At 47.6% G+C, this 18,798-nt stretch overlaps 4 protein-coding genes across 4 annotated transcripts; 2 read left to right on the top strand and 2 right to left on the bottom strand.

Annotated features, from left to right (window-relative positions):
• Positions 1-1,945: 1,945 nt before the first annotated feature.
• LOC131284272 (uncharacterized) lies at positions 1,946-4,890 on the bottom strand. The gene is made up of 2 exons (XM_058313125.1): positions 4,789-4,890; positions 1,946-3,397 (listed from the first exon to the last, which is right to left on the bottom strand). Exons 1-2 carry the CDS (start codon positions 4,888-4,890, stop codon positions 1,946-1,948), a joined length of 1,554 nt encoding a protein of 517 aa, XP_058169108.1.
• Positions 4,891-11,090: 6,200 nt separating this feature from the next.
• On the top strand, positions 11,091-13,298 carry LOC131287475 (atypical kinase COQ8B, mitochondrial). Its single transcript, XM_058316525.1, has 3 exons — positions 11,091-12,595; positions 12,676-12,868; positions 12,933-13,298. Exons 1-3 carry the CDS (start codon positions 11,091-11,093, stop codon positions 13,290-13,292), a joined length of 2,058 nt encoding a protein of 685 aa, XP_058172508.1. The 3' UTR covers positions 13,293-13,298.
• Positions 13,299-13,480: 182 nt separating this feature from the next.
• Positions 13,481-14,122, bottom strand: LOC131284271 (general odorant-binding protein 28a-like). The gene is made up of 2 exons (XM_058313124.1): positions 13,925-14,122; positions 13,481-13,855 (listed from the first exon to the last, which is right to left on the bottom strand). Exons 1-2 carry the CDS (start codon positions 14,120-14,122, stop codon positions 13,481-13,483), a joined length of 573 nt encoding a protein of 190 aa, XP_058169107.1.
• A 1,129-nt stretch (positions 14,123-15,251) lies between these two features.
• LOC131284269 (uncharacterized) lies at positions 15,252-17,907 on the top strand. Its single transcript, XM_058313123.1, has 6 exons — positions 15,252-15,342; positions 15,417-15,586; positions 15,758-16,636; positions 16,712-17,005; positions 17,095-17,388; positions 17,683-17,907. The coding sequence occupies exons 1-6, from the start codon at positions 15,252-15,254 to the stop codon at positions 17,905-17,907; spliced, it is 1,953 nt and encodes a 650-aa protein (XP_058169106.1).
• The last annotated feature ends 891 nt before the right edge of the window (positions 17,908-18,798 follow it).

The raw sequence follows: 18,798 nt of genomic DNA, 5'->3' as shown, positions 1-18,798 counted from the left end.
AGATGAAAGATGTGAGATGAAGCCCATTCGGCCAATAAAATCACCTTCTTTCTCTCGGCTGACCTTGCTCCATCAGCGCTGAGTGATGCCCCGCCGGCAACAGAAACGCTTTCCGCGTCCGTGTAATGAAGACGCTGGCGCGAGTTGGCTGTAAATCGTACGCGACTTGCCACGCGACGGTAGCGGAAACGGTGGTAGGCCTCCGTTTCTTTTGCGGCACCGTCAGAAAGGTATCTTTTACATCTCATTTATTGTTTGTTTGTATCCGGTACTGGGAGGGTTTTTCCGTGTATTTTATCCACCGCGTGTGAAAAAGACGGTTGCTTATTGTTTCAGCGATAATCTTTGGCCAAGTTCAAGGTTTCGTCGTTGGTCAATTTACCAAAATGAACTGAGTTTAGCAACCGGTTTCAATTTTCTTTTGAAACAATTACATTATTTTCACTCTACTAACATTCTGTTGGTATCAGTTGTTTTCAGGAAGATGATGTATACTTTAAACACCAAAAACATTAAAACCTTATGCACATTAGTAAAGTAATTTGAATGCATTTCTCAATTGTCTCAAAAGTTCTCAAAACCGATGCACAAAGAAAAATATGCGATACTAGTCAAGCAAACAAAATCAGTTTTTGTCCAAAATATGGATTCTTCATGTTATCCGCAAAATTTTAAACATAGTTTGATGCAATTGGTATCAACAAGGGATAGATTCCCTGCTTACGATAATAGTATATTTCAGAAGATTGGTGATATTTTTAGATATTACCACCCTTTACCGATAATATGTTGGTACTGTGGCCCAAGTCCAGGTTCATTCATGTCACACTCTTAAAACATCTTATGTTTGTTAATCTGTACTCGTCGTTCGTCACGGAATGTTGCATGCCTCAACGAATCGCGGCGCATAGAAATGCGAACCCCACGTGGTCATCAATTGCTAATCTCGCCTCTCAACGCTTCTTAGTGTCGCCGATTAGGGATTAATTAGCGTAACATCAGCGTGTTGCGTCTTCTGCACCGCGCTTTGGACATCAGGCAAATTGATTGAATCAAGCCCAACCCAAATTTGGTAACAAATACCAATGCACTCCCCGGGTGCAGATTACGTGATCGCGAAATGGCGAGAGTTTTCGTACGATCACGATCGATGTTGATTATTTTATTCGAAAAGATGTTTTACGACCCCTTTCAAATCGTAACAGAAGTCACTCTAAGCGGACGGGTTAACGATCACTCTGTCACCCTTTCTGCGTTTTCACGCATCGTATCGTTTTGGGAAGGAGGATCGCTTACCAATCCCAAACCGAAGCACGCACTCAAAATAATTTCCGGTGGATAGGTAATAGGGAAGAAATCTGTTAGTTCATTTATATTTCTCTTTATTATTAATCTCTCGTTCGTGTGTCGGTGACGAACGGTAGCGACCGTTCCGGCAATTGATTTTCTTTTGGCGCGTCATTTTTAAATATCATTATTTAACACATAAGTTAACATATAATTACTAAACTGTTTCTTATCACCGTGTGCCGCTTTCAAAACGGTTGCATAATGAAGCATTTTCTCCGTCGGGTGTTGTTTGGCCGGGCTGAGGTACGGGAGGAGTAGATTTGCAAGTGAGGTGTAACACACAAAATAATCCAATTATAGAGGGCACAAACATACTTGCTTATCCTCGCTATTATACTCTTTCTGGTCGAAAACAGTTCGTAAGGCCGCATGGCAAAATGGTCTTCGATTTGGGCGTAGAAGGAAAGTTGGAAAAAAACACAACCATGACGGTGCGCCTTAATTGAGCCTTAAAGGAGGGGGAAATGCAACACGCGCTACCTTCGAGAAACGGGTGATGCTGTGGCTGGGAATGTTGTGGCTGCCTTAAGAACTAAACCCTCCCTCATCCGTGCCCCCGTAAGGAAATGAGTATTTTTCCACACCGCACGTTCGCTTAGTGCTTCCAGTGGTGTGGCGTTACTGCGGTAGGTGTTGCGGCCGCCACGGTGGCACCGCTGTACTCGAGGCTCTCCCCGGACTGCTCGGAGTGAAGATGCTGGTGATGGTGCGGCTTCCGGACGGTGTCCTCGTGCGATCCGCTAGATGACGGTGCCGAGGAGGACGACAGTGGGATGTAGTTCGAGTTTCCACTTCCGCCGGGGGGCAGGTAAGTGTTCGTTGGTTTTCCGTGCGGAGGTAGATAGGCGTTGGTCGATGGTGGCGCAGGCGGTAGGTATCCGTGCTTGGCCGGTGAGTCGTAGCTGAGCTTGTGCGGATGCTGCGGTACCTTGCTCACGGGGGGAAGGTACTGGAGCGAGGGGGCCAGATAGGAACCCGAGGGTAGCGGATGTGTGTGGGCGTGCGCCGTCGACGGGGCCGAGATGGTTTCGTGCGTGGACCCGAGGTAGGTGGACGGTTTGAAGGGCTTCTGGTTGCCGATGGTCGAGTGGACGGAGGTGTGCAGTGGGGACACCATCGTGGCGCCGGCCGGCTGCTGGTTGTGATGAGTGTGCAGGTTCAGACCGGTCGTGTACTTGGAGTAGAGTTGCTCGCTCGCGGGTCCATTCGAGGTGGAATAGTGGCGAAGACCCTTGACTCCGCTGGCGTACGATGGTTCGTAGGTGAGACCGTGCGAAACGTGTCCATAGGTGGACGAAGAGGAGGTCGGACCGGCGGGTGCGGTGAGAGCGGCCGCTTGTGGGAGGCTCGAATGGCCGAAGGAGGGAAGGCTCGGTAGCTCCTGGATCTTGATCGTCATCGGCTTCAGGTGGAGCGCATTGGTGTTATCGAAGAGCAGCGGGCTGGACTCGTGATGTTCCCCGAACGATCCGTAGGCGTAGCTGTTCGGGATGGTCTTGATCGTGAGCGGACCAACGGCGTGCAGCTGTTTCAACAGATCGGAGAGATCCTTCGTGCCGAAGCTTCCGTACTTGACGGGAGCCGGTTCCGGGAATCCATTAAACGAATGCTGCTGCGGAAGATGGTGGTGTCCCAGGGGTGTGAAGAAAGCGTGCGACGAGGCCACGGACGGTGCGTACTTGTAGCTGGTGCTTGGCGAACCAAGGAACAGCTTGTGCGGTGATGATCCAAGCGATGGGAAGGACGAATGGGCTGGTATGCTGTAGCTGTATGCTCCGTGGCTGGTGGCCGGAGTGTACAGCTCCGACAAGGGTTGTGCGTGGCCAAAGGAGGAATACCGATGGACGGACTGGGGCTGGTGGTGTAGTCCGTAGCTTCCAATCTCCCGCTTTCCGTGGGTCGTCTTCTTCGTCTGGGATGGGGCAGCTGATTGCTGCGACTTTGGTTGGCTCGCGATGGCCACGCTGTCGGCCGGTTTGCCCGGTTCTTTGCCCGCAAGGACGGTTACTGCCAGCAGCAGTAACAGTGGAGCTGCCAGTTTCAGGGCCTGCCGACAGAGAAGAAAAGCCAAACAAGTTTTCTAATCAATCGGGCTTCTGGTATTGTTATGCTAATGGCACTAGTTAACATCATTGTATAGTAAAACAAACCCTCGATAATTTCTATAACATTGAAAAAGTTGTGTCCTTACACCAAGGGCACTTAGAAAACTGGATTACTGGAGGTGATGGTATTATGAAGGCGAGAGAAAAGCTATCAAACTCAGTTACAAAAGAATATCGTCTAATAAGGTACACTATGCCTCCTTTAACAACGAGCTACACATGTTATGTTTGTTATTCTGCCAATTAAGTTAGTTGACGATCCCTTTGGCTGTTTTTTGACAGAAACGAAGAAAAACTTTCATTATATAATTGTTTCGAAAAGTTACTATAACTGTTTAACGAATTTTCCTTTATCACACCATCCTTTTGTACTTATTTTGTGTACTCCCGCCAGTTGAAATCAATATCATCCTACAGGGTATCTTTTTCGTCAATATCATTATGAGAAAATTTGATATTTTAACAATTGCTTGATGGAAACAAGATAGGAAGGGTTTTAATAAATCGAAAAGGAATGGCAAGAATGAAAAAAAACAAAACTTTATAGAACTTAGGTAAATTTTGTAAAAATCTGTTATCTATAATGACTGTTATTTATAATGCATGAAATGACTTAAAGTATGGTAAAAGCAGAGTCAAAAAACTGAAAGCTAAACGAACAATGTAATCCCGTTCCTTAGTACAACATTTTGTTTCCTTTCCAATAACAAATTAAATAGGAACAAATATGTGATTCTAGGTTGTTTTTTAAATTATACGTAGTATTTTTATCCTTTTTTTATGTTTCACTTTAGTAGTTCACTTCAGTAAGCAAGTTCCGTAAGAAATCCTATAATGTTGCAAATTTTAGCAGCTCTATAGGAAAATTTGCTTTTTCGTGGATGAGAAACACAGTTTTGGAATAAGTTTATCTCTTGTAATTTCACTTTAATTGCATCTGTGTTTCCTTTCCAAGCGTTGGCACTATCACTCGATTAATGTAATCTTTGCTGCTTCTCGTCCGTTAACTTTTCAACCATCGTTTGCTCGATTGTTTCACCCAATATATTGAGTTTCTATTGGTGCTGCACTAACCATTTTCCGCGTCGCCAAAGCTGGGGACCGTGCACGAACTGTTTGATAAAACTACACTTTCTAACGTAATTTATACTTTTACAGCACTACACACGCACGACTGTTGGTCACAGACCACAGATTTCGCGTCTCCGCGAAACGAATCTCCGCTGGTCACAACAAACAACAAAGGCACAGACACACACACGAAGGAGGACCACGATCGAGCTGCTTTCAATCACCGACCGCAAAGGAATGCTTCAAAGCTGCCAAAAATCACCTGCTTATATACCACCTCCATCGTCGCATCGTTGCATTGTGATCGCCGTGGTGTCGCGGTCGGTTTGAGGGAGTGATCTTCAAAATGGCCCCAGCGCCCCATGGTGCCGAGAAAGGGGTTGACGCCACGAAGAGGGTCGTGAAGGCGAGTTTTTCCGCGCCATTCCGCGAGCCGTTTGGGGACAACGGTGTATGAAAGTCACGCTCTTTCCCTTCCGGCGACTGGCGAGAGGAAAATCGGACAATAGCGGACATAAAGGGATACCTCCTACTCAACCCAACGGCGTTCGGGATTCCGGTAACGAACGACCGCAAACCTCAACCTGGCACGTGGTTTAGATTCAGCTGATTCCCGGTCTGATCTTTCTCTATCGCCCTAGAGGACCTGTCCATTCTGATTGCTTCCTTCAACTGCATTTATCGTCAAACCTAAGGGAGACGGTGTTCAGTTTTCCAGGGAAGAATAACAGGGAAACCTTTTGCAGAGGGTAAGTGAAAGTGATTTTACCTCGTCCCACCCAGAAGGAGATGGGACGCCACGCAATCGAAAGGTTGGCCGAAGATAAGGTTCTGCACTGACATAACTTCTTCCCCCAAAAAAAAACCTTAAAGAAAGTGCTGCTTCCCCTCCGCCGGATCCACCATGGCATTACGTGATTCAAACCGTTTGCATGTTGCCGTTATTGTTTCCCGGCCACAAACAGGCGATATGGTTGGTCGGTCGCGGCTCGAGCCGGTTCCCACAATTAGACGCACAATCAGGCTCGCGGATTTTCCAAGATACTATAGATTCCAACCCCTAATGAGCCTCGCTGGGTAGAATCCTGTCCAACCATTGATAGCGTGAACGCTTCGAGAGCGGGTGAATTAAGCGTATTTACACAAAAGTGAAACCTTACCGAAGCCTCTCCCATTCGCCGTCTTCGCGACAAGCTGTCCCCGATCCCCTTTGAACCTTTTCGGTTTCTTTACTTTACGCCCGCCCAACTGCAAGGCGCAAACCGAAGACGACGTCCGGAGCAACTCCTCCACGAAAGGAAAGCCCAAAAGGCAACACCACGGTTCGGTGCCGCCATCCCCCGGCGCCTTCCCCGTCCACCATCGGCCGTTGGAGTGGCGTTCGCAATAAAAAAGGAAAAACCGATACTGCTTCAATCAATCGTTGATTTATGTTGTTTTACAATCCGCACGCATGCGCGCAGCACTTGTTGAAAGTTTTCGAAAGAAGAAAGAAGAAAGAGTAATAAATAAAACCTAAAAAGCCAAAACAAAAAAAAAACTGGAAACATTAAAAACCAAAAATTGAAACGTAAAATACGAACTGCGAACGACGGTAGGGTCATTCGACGCCTCTGTCCCTACGCCTTTGGGATTAAAATCTGCGCACGTTTTTCGATTCCTTTTCGGTCGGTTTGGAGTAGCGCTGAGCAGACGGTCCACCATGGGAGTTGTTTTCATATTTTCTGGCCCTGCCGTCATGCGTCTTTTGGTTTACGCTTTTTTCGCCCGAAACTCTCAACCTCATCGAGCGTATCCCAAGTGAATTTGAATTATGGCCGTTGATTGTTTTGTGTCCGGTCGATATGATATCGTTCTGGTTCGCTAACTGTTGCCCCTCTGCCTGTTTGCTAATAATTAACCCCGGGCGGAAGCGACGTTGGTTCGAGTTCGAGTGTTGGGTTTTCACGTGAGAGTTTCCACCGACGACGGCGTAATTCCTTTCATTCAACGATGGACGATTCCTTCAATCCCATTTAACAGTATAGCCATTTCTATTATTCAACTTGAGGCGAATATCGATCGTATGTTTGAGCAGGTTTAACTGCAAAAATATGTAGTTAATCGATTCATTATCGTCGATTAGTCATCGAAACGTGGCAAATTGATTTGGATGGATATTTTTCCTATTTTCTTCGAAACAAAACGAAGAAAGATGTTACAAAAATATGAATGATGCATGATTCATCGCACAAATGATCAATCTGTCGAAATGTGGCCATTTTTCTAGCCCCTTTTTCGCAAACTTTTCCACCACACCACACACATATGCGAAGCCTCTTAAAAATGGTTTCCGAACAACGACTTAACAAGCGATTTAAGATTGATCGCGGAAAAACGGATTAAACGGACGGCGTTTTTACAAAACACTGCAACAATTTGTCAGCCATTCAGCGGCCAACCGATCAGCATCATCACCACACCACCATGATCATGATGATCGTTGGTTGTACCAAAATGGCGCACAAAACGGTGGTGATCGAAATCGTTCCGTTTCGGTTATTATTGGGGGAAAAATTACACTCGCCATCGGCCTGCAAAGTCACGAGGCGCAGGGCGCACCGAGCATCAGTGTGGTCCACCAACATGATGTCCCATGGAAGCCACGCACATGCGGCGGAGTTATGTTTGTGTTGAGCGAAAACGAAGAATTATTCGCAACACGATGAACGGTTTGAACGTTCGACACCATCGTTGACTCCGTGTGTCCGATTTGGAGCAGTGGTCTGAGCGCCACCTTCAAACACCTGAGAAGGAAATTCGATGCCGGGCCAGGTTGGAAAATGACCCCCTTCACCAATTAACCGATCGCAAATCAATCAACACACAAACATCACCCACAACGGCACGGTTCGGGCGAACATTATCGAATACGGAAAAACGGTGCCATCCCCCCCCCCCCTTACCCAGAACTACCCACGGGGGGGTGGTGGAGACGGAGAGGAGGAAAAATCGTTTTTTTTCCAAAGCATTAGAATGCGAAACCCCGCGAGTGAGATCATGTGCTTTCGCTGGCGAGACGAGCGAAAACCTTCAAAAAATGGTAGCAAAATGGCGAGAAAAGGAAGACGGCTTTTCGTGGCCACCGTAGCTTTTCTCTTTTTCCTTTCTGCACCGCCAACTGAAAGTTTTTATTTTTAACTTTGTTTCAGCTTCCTGCTCGCAACACGTAACAAGGAACAAAGCTTGCCGGGCGTTCGGGTTGAGTTCTGGGGCGCGAGAAAGAAAATTACGTCACGCTCCGCATCAATTTCCGTCCGAAGGGAAAAGATTGATATCTCCTCATCGGGGAGGAAGGAAGGTGTTAGCGAAGGGGTCCACTGGAAAGCACTTTCTATTTCACGCGATAGAAGCGTTTCCATTCGGGGCAGGAATTTTTCCTTCATCCTTTCCAGCCACTTGGTCTTGATTTAATAAAGATTAATGAAAGCTCCTCCGACCCGCACTCGCGCGCCCAGTGAACCATATTAAAAGAGAGGATAAATTGGACCCCGGGAGTATGGCGAAAGGGGAGGAAAGATGGCCCCTCGGAGCAAGTGGGGGGTCAGTTCGGTGGTGGCCGATGCACAACACCACCACTGGCTGGCTGGTGGTCGCAATGCACCGGGTTGCAATCAAACGAGAAAGCACCACGTTGCGTAATCCAGATTGCGAAATTGCCCAATCAGGAGGAAAAGGACCCACCGTGGCCGGTCCAGGTGGCGGTGAATGACTTTCCGCCGAGCCGTGACCACGATGACCGATGATGACGAAGAGAGTTTAAGCTGTGGAGGGTCACCCGTGGTGATTCGATGGTCGCCGGTGTTTTAGGCCACCGGCTCAATGGGCGCATGTGTGTGTATGACGGGAGGCGTTTGAGGAACAATTCATGATCCATCTAAAGCTGTCACCTGCCCGCTGAGGTTGGTGCTGAGCTTTGTGTTACACATGATAACCGACCACCTAACCGCATGAAATCGTTTCCTCCCATCGCCCATTGACCCACTTTCATTACAAGTGGCCATTTTTGCACAATGTAAGACGATTCTGTGCAACCGTTCCATTATTAATTTAGCGTATTTTTCACTGCTTTCTTCTGACTGCAAGGTGTCATATGTGCAGGCTCCGTGCCTATAATAATCTTACGTTTTTAGGAGACCTGCTTCTGAAATGATTAATGCAAACAGGCTAACACACAAAAAGCAAATGTTTCTGCATGTTTTTTTCAGTTTCTTCCAAGCAGTGACATAAATACAAACGGTTCATTGTTTTAGTTTGATACATAAATTCCGCATGCCGTTTTGCTTGCCAAATTGTAGATCTATTCATTCATCAAGTCGTAGCATACCGAAAATCGCAAAGATCTGTTTTTTATTAGATTTTCGTTATACACCGGCGCCTAGTTTGGTTGTTTGGGGCCTCTGGAAAATACAGCCCCAGTGCGGGCATAAATTATTTGCCACTCACCTCGACCCACTGCTCTGGCAAAAGGCGTGCGCCTAGGGATGATTTATCATCGTCATCTTAGGTTTGAAAGTAATTTTTGACGAAAAAAAACTTAGACGATGATTTTAAATTGAACTGAACAAATTGAAAAAATAAAATAATAAAATTTTGTATCATGGTTAATCAATTTAGATCAATCATTTTATATCCACAAGCCTCGGTTGTAACAATCATTGATACGCAATTTTGAACGCCCAATGAACTAATCAGTTCCATGACGCTACGCTTCTGTTAGTTAATTATTTTTCTACCACCTTACCGAGACACCACGCAAACTGAAGAAAACAGAACTAGCATTGGGTACAATCGTGAGAAAACGGAAATAGTTTGCCTAATTTGCACACAAAAGTATGGGACATTTTTGCTGCTTCGTCTGAGAAACGTTGGCCACACACCCCACGTGGCGACCTTTTTTGTCAAGGTTAGTGGGGCGGTGGCGTACGCGCTGTTTCTCAGAACGGTTAAAGGTTGGCCTGCTGTCAAGAAGAAGGAAAGGAAACTCCCAAAATAAATGGCAACAGCATAACTCATCATGTTTAGGATTGGTGTTTTATGCTTTGGATTGTAGGCTGATGCGCCACAAACTACAAACTGGTTGATTACGCCCAAGGCGAAGAACGACAATGTGCAGACATTCGGTTTGCTATCGTCCTCCAGCAGCTGCATGTACTTGTCTTCCTTTCGATAAACCTGATGGTATAAGGCCAAATGTGGTGGATTCGTTACCACCTATAACTTACACCAGAGATTGATACATCCGCTCTATTGTTCGCTTGGAAATGCACCTTTCCATCTCAAGGAAATGGTGTGCGGCGTGGATGGGCAAAGTAGAGATCGAATAAAATCCAAATTAAATCAATAACACTCACCAACGCTCGGCGGACCATCCCTGCGACAGAGAAAGTAAAGCCGAAATTTTCCAACAAATAGAGCAACGAATGGCGGCTTGATGGTCTAGCGAAGCGAGCACCGGTCAATCGGAACGGCCGTTAGTAATGAGCGCTAGTAAAAGCGTGCGCCACAAGCGTGTGCTGTTGTTGGTTTATTAAATCCTCCCCATTTTCACTCCACACACGTGACATAATGCGAGAGAACTGGACACTTTCATCCTGGTCGCAGTTTCCACACCGCGCATGAATAACTTTATCGCAACTTGTTACGCGTTGTTGTCTGCCTCGCCCTGTCCGGCTGTTTAGCCATTTCTCCTAAATCCTATTAGCTGCGCGTTATTATCCACCAATAAGGTATGGACATGGGATTCTCTGGTTTTCGTTTGCGAAAAGCAAATGGGAAAAATTATCCAATACCCAATTTCGCAGCACCATCATCATCTGACCCAATTTGCACACAGTTGTAAATTGTTTTTCATATGAGCGTAGAAAAAATACTACCAATCAAATTGGGTTCATTTCCTTCCATTGTTCCACTACTAGAAAAAGAATTGTCATCGAAAGGAAAAGTATAACACCGATTGACAAAAAATATTGCGAGGCAAATTTGTAACGTGTTCATTTGCTTCAACTCACTGAGACTGTTTTGATATGGTCGAATTCGTTACGATTAATTTACGACAAAGTGTTTGCAATAAAAACAACGGCTCTTCTAACGCAATTAAACATCGTATCGTTTCGTTTATTTTGTATTTCGAAATTCCCTATCACGTGTTTCGAGCGTTTTTACCGCCACTTGAATGCGCTGAACCGTTTCGAAGCGGTGGAAAACCGGTAATCAATTTTCAACCGGTTTATTTTAAAAACACGACTGACAGCAGCAAACTGCCAGCCGCAACTGACAGCACCCATTTGTTTACATTCTTTGCCGGCTGACATTTCTCGAAACATCTGTTTTTGCATGAATTATCTAATCGTCAATACCAACACCATGTTGTGAAATAAACATCTTGTCTTGTACGAGCAGGGTCCCGTTGTTTCGCAGTATTTCGTCCTAATTTTACACACAATAAGTCTAAAGTAACTTAAGTATAGTAAGAAAAGTGTACTCTTTATAAACGGTTTGGTTTTGTAAAAGAAACTCTCTAAAATGGCACGTGCACAAGACGCTGCTGGCATACTGCGTGGTTTGAAGCTGGTAGCCGATTCTGTCGGCAAATCGCAGACCGACTACGCCAAACATCTGTGGGCAAACTCGAGCGTACGGGAAGTCCTCGAGCAGCAGCTAGCCACCGGAGAAAAATCCATCAAGCATGTCTTGAACAATCCTGCCCAGGAGCTGGAAAAAGCTGGTGGAATGGTACGGGAAACTATCGAACGAACCGCAGTGGTTGCCGAGGGACTTCGTCAGCTTACGGTGGCCGCATTGCCGAAAGTAGGACCGCTTGCACCGGACGCACTCATGAACCAACGAATCTATGCGGCGGGTGCAGGGCCGATGCCAACACCAGACACGTCGAACGATATTGCCAGCTTGGATATATCAAAGATAACGCTGAAGGAGCTAGAATCGATACTTTCCGAGCATAGCAAAACTCGTGAGATAAAGTTAAGCACGGAAAACACTAAACCCTCATCCGTGCCCAGCAAACAACCCGACAAGGAGGCGAGCAATGCCGTTGCGCCGGAAAAGCCGACAGAAACCAAACCACCTCCCCCGAAACCGACCATTCAGAATAAAGCCATCACACAAGACGAGAAGCAGATAGAGAAGATGATGCAGTTTGTTTCGTCGTACGACAAAAGTCCGTCCGTGGCTCCGAAACCACCGCCAACACCACAGCGGGAACCGGGACAACCGATCGAACTACCTCAGCTCAGTACCGTAGCAAAGCAACGCAAAGTGCCATCGTCTCGGGTGGCACGAATGGCATCATTCGGTGGCCTCTTTGCTGGCCTTGGCCTAGGCACGGTGAACGAGCTCGCAAAAGGTGCGCTCGGTATTGGCGGAACGTTGGACGTAAAGCAGGCCCTTTTCAGTCCGAACAACGCGGAACGAATCGTGGATACGTTGTGCAAGGTGCGAGGTGCGGCACTAAAGCTGGGTCAAATTCTAAGCATCCAGGACTCGAACATTGTATCACCACAGCTGGTGAAGGCGTTCGAACGGGTCCGACAGGCCGCCGATTACATGCCCGACTGGCAGGTGGAAAGGCAGCTTGTTGCTGAGCTCGGTCCGAACTGGCGAGCGAAACTACAAAGCTTCGACCAGAAACCGTTTGCCGCGGCTTCCATTGGGCAGGTGCATCGGGGCGTACTAAAAGAGGGCGGTATGGAGGTGGCCATTAAAATACAGTACCCGGGGGTGGCGAAAAGTATCGAAAGTGACATCGATAACCTCGTGTCCATGCTGAAGGTTTGGGATGTTTTTCCGGCCGGTGTTTTCATCGACAACGTGGTCGCGGTGGCGAAGCGCGAACTGGCCTGGGAGGTGGACTATACGCGCGAGGCGGAATACACCGAGCGGTTTGCCGAAATGATACGCGATATGCCGGAGTTTCGTGTGCCACGCGTTGTCAAGGAGCTCACATCGAAGAACGTGCTTACTACGGAGCTAGTTCCCGGTGTTCCGATGGATCGTTGTTTCGATATGAGGTAGGGGGCATTAAAATTACCTTCAAACGAAACCTCTTATCTAAATGATTCTGTTTTGTGTGCTCGTTTCCTCGTTTTAGCCAAGAACATCGAAACCACATAGCCTACTGCGTGATGAAACTTTGCCTCAACGAACTGTTCACCTTCCGGTGCATGCAGACCGACCCGAACTGGTCCAACTTCCTCTACGACGCACCGACAAAGCAGATAATGCTGATCGACTTCGGTGCGACACGGTTCTACAAAAAAGACTTCATGGACGACTACTTGAGGGTAAGTGATCCACCAATAACCCACAATGGAACATCCAAAATAATCCATCTCCAACATCCAACAGATCATCATTGCGGCTACGAAAAATGACCGCCAGCAGATACTGGAACTGTCGCGCAAAATGGGTTTCCTCACCGGCTACGAAACGGCGGCCATGGAAAAGGCCCACGTCGACGCCGTCCTTATCCTGGGCGAAGTGTTCAGCGTACCGGGAGAGTTTGAGTTCGGTCGGCAGAGCACAACGAAGAAGATCGCAGCACTCGTCCCGGTTATGATTGCCCATCGTCTGTGTCCTCCGCCCGAGGAGATCTATTCGTTGCACCGGAAGCTATCCGGTGTGTTTTTACTTTGCGCACGACTTGACGCCAAAATCGATTGCAAACCGATCTTCGAGGAGGTAATGCAGAACTACAAATTCGATTGAAGGAAAGTGTGCATTTGAAAACGAATGAAAAGAATAAATGAGGAACTATTTATAATTCAGTTGTATGTATTCTTTGGAGCGTGAGGTTGATTGTTCTCCCTGTTCAAGAACTGGAAACATTGCAAGTATCGCACGTTAAACTTTCAATTAAACCGAACATTATGCCAACGTTCTGCATGCCAGTCCGCTCAGTGCTTTAGCTCGATGCCATGCTTTTCCGCCGAGGCTTTCAGACAGTTAAGAATGTCCACGGCCAACTCACACCGATCGTCGTTCGCCACGTCCTTGCAGTCGTCTCCAATCTCTTTCGCAATCGCCACCTTCGAGTCGTCACCCTTCATGAACACTTTCGAGAGCTCCATGAATCCGTCCACCTGGAATGCCTTCCCGTTCGACAAACCGAACTGTTCCTGCATGCACGCGACCAGACACTTTTCGGTACGCGTCTTCGGCGGTACATCATTGACGAAACCGTCCACATCGTCGTCACTGGCCCCTTCCTTACCCTTGCACTCGGAGGCCAAACCACGAAGCATTTCTTTCGCTTCATCCACCTCATCGGCCTGTTGGGGAACAACAAATGTTAACGAAGGATTCTTTTGGTTAAATCACCACCGTTGGGACAGTTTTACCTTCACACTTGCGTATGCAAACGCCACCACCAACGACACAACCGCAATGAACTTCATGTTTTGTGAATAGTTGAAAGCTCGCGTACAAACTGTAAGCCATCCATCAACGACATTGTCGTTTTTATATATTGGACGGGAGATGCAGTGATAGTGGCCGATTTCGACCCGTTTTCCCCCGGTGCAGTTCCGTGCATGCATTTTCTCACATTGTATGTGCAAGGTTTCACTATCCGCTGAATAATTACAACCATTACCTCCCCGAAACCCAAACCCCCCCTCAGGGGGCGGGAAACGTTCACGTTCAATTTCCGCCCAAAATATTCAGCGCGCTCGTTGGAGCTGCCAATCATGCGGAGATGACTCTCGGTATCATGTTGATAGACCTTATGGTTGTCCCGGAGGTGTGTAGCAGATTTAAGGTGATAAATAGAAAACGATAGGTTACAATGTTATTACCTGATCCCCTGTTGGCCGAAGGTCGCATCTATGTGAGGCGCCGCTTTGTGGCGAGGTATAAATTACAGCGAGATTTTATAACCTACTTCCCGATTGATAAATGGCATTTCCCGAGGTTCAAATGGATGCATGATTTATAGTAATTATATAGCGACAAAGGGAATTTGCACGTGAGTTGGGTGAAAAACCCTTGGTCTGAATCCATAAACCTATTTTTTACACTTCTAACAAGTTGATGTCCCATTGGAATGAATCTGTTTCAAAAACAAAAATGTGACACAGTGTTTCAATCTCACTTCATTCGCGGACCAGTAGAGAATGGAAAACTCATCCGGTATTTACAGGTATTTTGTTTCATATAGTGCTTGTTCGATTTCACTTTGTAAAGAGGCCATAGATAAAATTCAATAAATGTTGCTGCACATTACTACTTTGCATGTGGAAGCTAACAAAAACCAGAACAATACGATTTTAATGTGCAAGGATCGATTTTAATGTGCAGGATTAAATATCGTAAGACAAAAAATATATTCTTATCACAAAAAAAAACTCGTACCATAACTGACATCCTTTCTGCGCACCATGCCAGGTTGGAATCACTGACGATTGGATTGATTGAGAAATTTACGCTGAGTAAATATTACCCTCGTCGATATCCATGTTTGCTGACAAATTGCCTCAACAACGATTGAAATTAAATTACGGTTGAAAAGTGATACGCTATGTTTAGATACGGTATTCGGTAGTTGCCAGCAGACGGATTAGTGTGGAGTTGACTTAAAATTTTAATAGAATGTCAGTAGAGCATTGGTATATAAGAGAACTCTAGGTCACAACAATTCCGAATAATAAAAAAGGCGCCCCCAAAAGAATGAACATCAGTGAAATCGGTGTAACTCTGTCGCAAGTGATCGATAGAGATGCGTTTTACTCCGAGTTCCAAACGGTGGTGAATAGGATTTGTAAGTAAACTCATTTGGCACCGGAACGTTGTTCCAGGTTCGATTATATTTTCTTCGATTTCCTGTTCCGGTAGTTGCCCAGTATTTGGTGAAATTCTTCTGCACCTGCATCGTACTCAGCGTTAAAGGTGACTCGGCCATCGCATCCGAAAGCTTTCCTCATCCGTTTATAGCGATCGATTTCGAAGATGCGAATATCGTCGAATCGGATGTACTGTTGCGTGCGATTGATAATGGATGCCAGGTAAAACTACGGGTTGATGGTAGTATGGCCAAGAAAGGTCCAATAAGTTGAATAGGATCTATCTTGATGACCCCTCGAGATTAATCTGGCGTAGTGACCACTGCTTTCAGTGGGCTTCTGTTTGGTCAATTAACACCCTCGATTAACATTGATACATCGTTCCTTCCGCAGGCGTTCGTTGTGGCACAATCGGTGGCCGTTCAGTTTTTGGACCAGTTTCACCCGGTACACGATCGTGCCGTAACACGGTTCCCCGAGAAGCGACTGATCATCATTGGGGATGTGATGAACGTAGATGGCGTTGAAATGATGCGAAATGGGATTCTAAACCATAGCGCCATCGGTGATGTGATAGACCTGCTGCTTGTACAGTCCCGTGTCGACCTTAGGCGTGTGGACCTGCTGACTGGTCAGTTTGAATTGCAACCGACCGATAGCGATGGCTGGATCGTGCTGGACAGTTTCAGTCTAGTTGCGGAGGCCGAAGCTGCGACGACACGTGCCGGTTGGAATTTGTTCCCGAACAAGCGGACCGACCTTCGCGGGCGCTTTCTCCGGCTGGCCATATTCAACTACGAACCGTACACCATCTGGAAGGAGGCGGACGGGCCGGAAGAGGCCAACGCGTACTATGAGCATCGCCGATCGCTCAGCATCGACGGTACCGAGGCGCAGCTTTTCATCGAGTTTTGTGCGAAATTGAACTGCAGCCTGGAGATCTCGTTGGACGAGGAGGGTGAGTGGGGCCAGATATTTGACAACCGCACCGGTGACGGCATCATCGGTGCGCTGGTCGAGCGGAGGGCGGACGTTGGCGTGGGGGCCCTCTACTCGTGGTACCACGAGTTCCGGTTCCTGTCCCTCTCGAAGCCCATCTCGAGGACCGGTGTCACCTGCATCGCACCGAAACCGTTGCCGCTGTCCTCTTGGATGACACCCATTTTGCCGTTCACGCTGGTACTGTGGTTGGCCGTGCTGGGGAGCTTCCTGGTGGCGATCGTGTTCGATGTTCTGTTCAGCTTCGTGACGCACAAGTTCACCCCCAGTGAGGTAAAAGGAGCAGATGAACACCGTCAAGGTGCAGCAAAATAATGTCCATTCTCATTGTACTGCGTTCCTCCATAGTCCGGCCGTGTCGACATTTGCGAGTCCGTAATGGCCGTCATGTCCATCTTCATTCTGCAAGCCGTACTGTTGCGCTTCAACAAGAACCCGTTCGTGTCGCAGATGATCCTGATCGGTTCGTTCCTGCTCGTCGGTCTGATGGTTGGCAACGCGTACAGTGGCGGACTGTCCAGCGTGATGACGGTCCCGCGATACGAGAAGTCGATCGATACGGTCCAGGAGCTGGCGGATCGTAACCTTCGCTGGGGTTCAACGCATGACGCTTGGATATTTTCGATTCAACTTGCCACTCAGGTACCGTGTGTGCGTTTGTCCTCTTTGTGGGATAGGAAAATATGCCTATCGGTCACTTTCTGCTCCTTTGCTCGGTTCCTATCCACCAGCCGACGATTGTGAAGCTACTGAACAACTTCTTTACCGCGCCGAAGGAAGTGTTGCACCGGAACGCGATTGAGCGCAACATGGCGTACAGTATCGAGCGGCTGCCCTACGGTCACTACGCCATCGGCGAGTACATTACGGAGCGGGTGTCGCCCGACTTCGAAATAATGCTCGAAGACATCTACTGGGAGAACTGTGTCGCAATGGCGACCAAAACCTGGCCCCTCATGAACGAGCTGGACGAGCTGACGCTGGTCATCTTCCAGAGTGGCATGCAGCGGTTCTGGGAGAATAAGGTAAGCAGGTGGATGGGTCAGCTTATGTATCAGGTGAATTTGGACGCCCCATGTCCGGGTGGTTGGACTGGTCAGTCCAGGGTGAATATGTGGTAGGAGCAAAAGAGACCACCAGTACTCCACCAGGGAGGAAGTCCCGTTCACCACTGCGCATGTATGATGACGCCTTCCGAATGTAGGGGACACCCTTTTTCAGTCTTCGTTGAAGGGGGACAATTCCACCACTAAAGAAAATCGGCCCTTACTGCCCCTGGCAAACACTAATCCATCTTGGACCCATTTTCGCCCTGAAAGGTGGTGTCGAAGTTCGCCGATAACAAGGTCCAGCACGCCATCTCGACGTCGCGCCATTTCGACAATCCGGGCCCGATTGCGTTGCAACCGTCGCACCTGCTCGGCGCGTTCCTGCTGCTCGCCTTCGGTCTCGGCCTCGGGCTGGTTGGCTTTGCGTGCGAGCTCCTGTGGCACAGATTCTCCTACCGGCCGAGGGAGACCCGAGCACGGGAGCTGGCCCCCTAGATGTGACGCTAAAGGATGAATCAGCGTTTTTTTTTTTAATTTTCTCCCGTTCAGGTGCCGGACTCGACACTTAATCGGGGTTAGGGGTTTTTTATTCGAGGAAAATGTGTACACCAACGTAGGGGATTGATTGCCTTTCCCTAGGACCCCTAGGAGTTCGCAAGGGACAATCAAGTGAAACGCACCTAAATCACCGGTAGGCCGCCAACGCCACCACGTTCAAGGTAAAACACTCCCCCCGAGGGCACGTGTTTTTCCGCAACTGTAAGTATACTCCCTACCGTTGAAAAAGGGTCCTTCAAATGGAAACATTTCCCTCCCCCGTTGGCATCAACCGTTGGGGGAAACGAAAAAAAACGAAATGTAATAAAATAACCACGATGAATTGTAGATAGCACCGTTTGCGAGAGTGTTTACATTCTTTTTTTTTCCTCCCTCTCACAACCCAACAAGTTCTCCACTCCCTCAGGGGTAAAGTTGATGGAACAATTTGATGAAATCACGCACACACACACACGCACATACGGCGCAATAGATAAGGCCTTCCGGAGGACCCCTGCCTGGTAGGTTCCCGACTGCCACTTGCCGTCCGTCAATCGCGTGCACGACGCTCCTTTTCCGTCCCATACCACACCTGCCAGCGTGGATTGCAGTCCACCCCTTCGAAGGGTCGGGAAAATACAATCCGAAGTACATGGAGAAGCGATTGAGCCACATACGTTTGTAAATCATCCACCCTAAGCAAGGGACAGGAGGCAAGTTAGCTGCGGATGAAGTGCTGTAAACGTAAGCGTTTTATTGGTAGCATCAATTAGTTGTTGAGAAGAGAGCTGAGAAATCTTATTTCAAGTGTTTATTACGTTGATCTCCAAAATCACCAAGCTTTGTCTT

The sequence above is a fragment of the Anopheles ziemanni genome, chromosome 3, assembly GCF_943734765.1.
Source record: "Anopheles ziemanni chromosome 3, idAnoZiCoDA_A2_x.2, whole genome shotgun sequence".
Taxonomy (NCBI): domain Eukaryota; kingdom Metazoa; phylum Arthropoda; class Insecta; order Diptera; family Culicidae; genus Anopheles; species Anopheles ziemanni.
The sequence above is the reverse complement of the archived record's forward strand: the minus strand, read 5'-3'. Positions and strand labels throughout refer to the sequence as shown.

Excerpts from the sequence above, each read along its gene's own strand:
- LOC131284272 (XM_058313125.1), bottom strand. The coding sequence starts at position 4,890 with ATGGGGCGCTGGGGCCATTTTGAAGATCACTCCCTCAAACCGACCGCG. Across the intron at positions 3,398-4,788 it reads TGGAGGTGGTATATAAGCAG|GCCCTGAAACTGGCAGCTCC; the intron begins GTGATTTTTGGC and ends CTCTGTCGGCAG.
- LOC131284269 (XM_058313123.1), top strand. The coding sequence starts at position 15,252 with ATGAACATCAGTGAAATCGGTGTAACTCTGTCGCAAGTGATCGATAGA. Across the intron at positions 15,343-15,416 it reads AACGGTGGTGAATAGGATTT|TTGCCCAGTATTTGGTGAAA; the intron begins GTAAGTAAACTC and ends CTGTTCCGGTAG. Across the intron at positions 15,587-15,757 it reads CGATTGATAATGGATGCCAG|GCGTTCGTTGTGGCACAATC; the intron begins GTAAAACTACGG and ends TTCCTTCCGCAG.
- LOC131284271 (XM_058313124.1), bottom strand. The coding sequence starts at position 14,122 with ATGCATGCACGGAACTGCACCGGGGGAAAACGGGTCGAAATCGGCCAC. Across the intron at positions 13,856-13,924 it reads TTGCATACGCAAGTGTGAAG|GCCGATGAGGTGGATGAAGC; the intron begins GTAAAACTGTCC and ends GTTCCCCAACAG.
- LOC131287475 (XM_058316525.1), top strand. The coding sequence starts at position 11,091 with ATGGCACGTGCACAAGACGCTGCTGGCATACTGCGTGGTTTGAAGCTG. Across the intron at positions 12,596-12,675 it reads GATCGTTGTTTCGATATGAG|CCAAGAACATCGAAACCACA; the intron begins GTAGGGGGCATT and ends TCCTCGTTTTAG. Across the intron at positions 12,869-12,932 it reads TCATGGACGACTACTTGAGG|ATCATCATTGCGGCTACGAA; the intron begins GTAAGTGATCCA and ends AACATCCAACAG.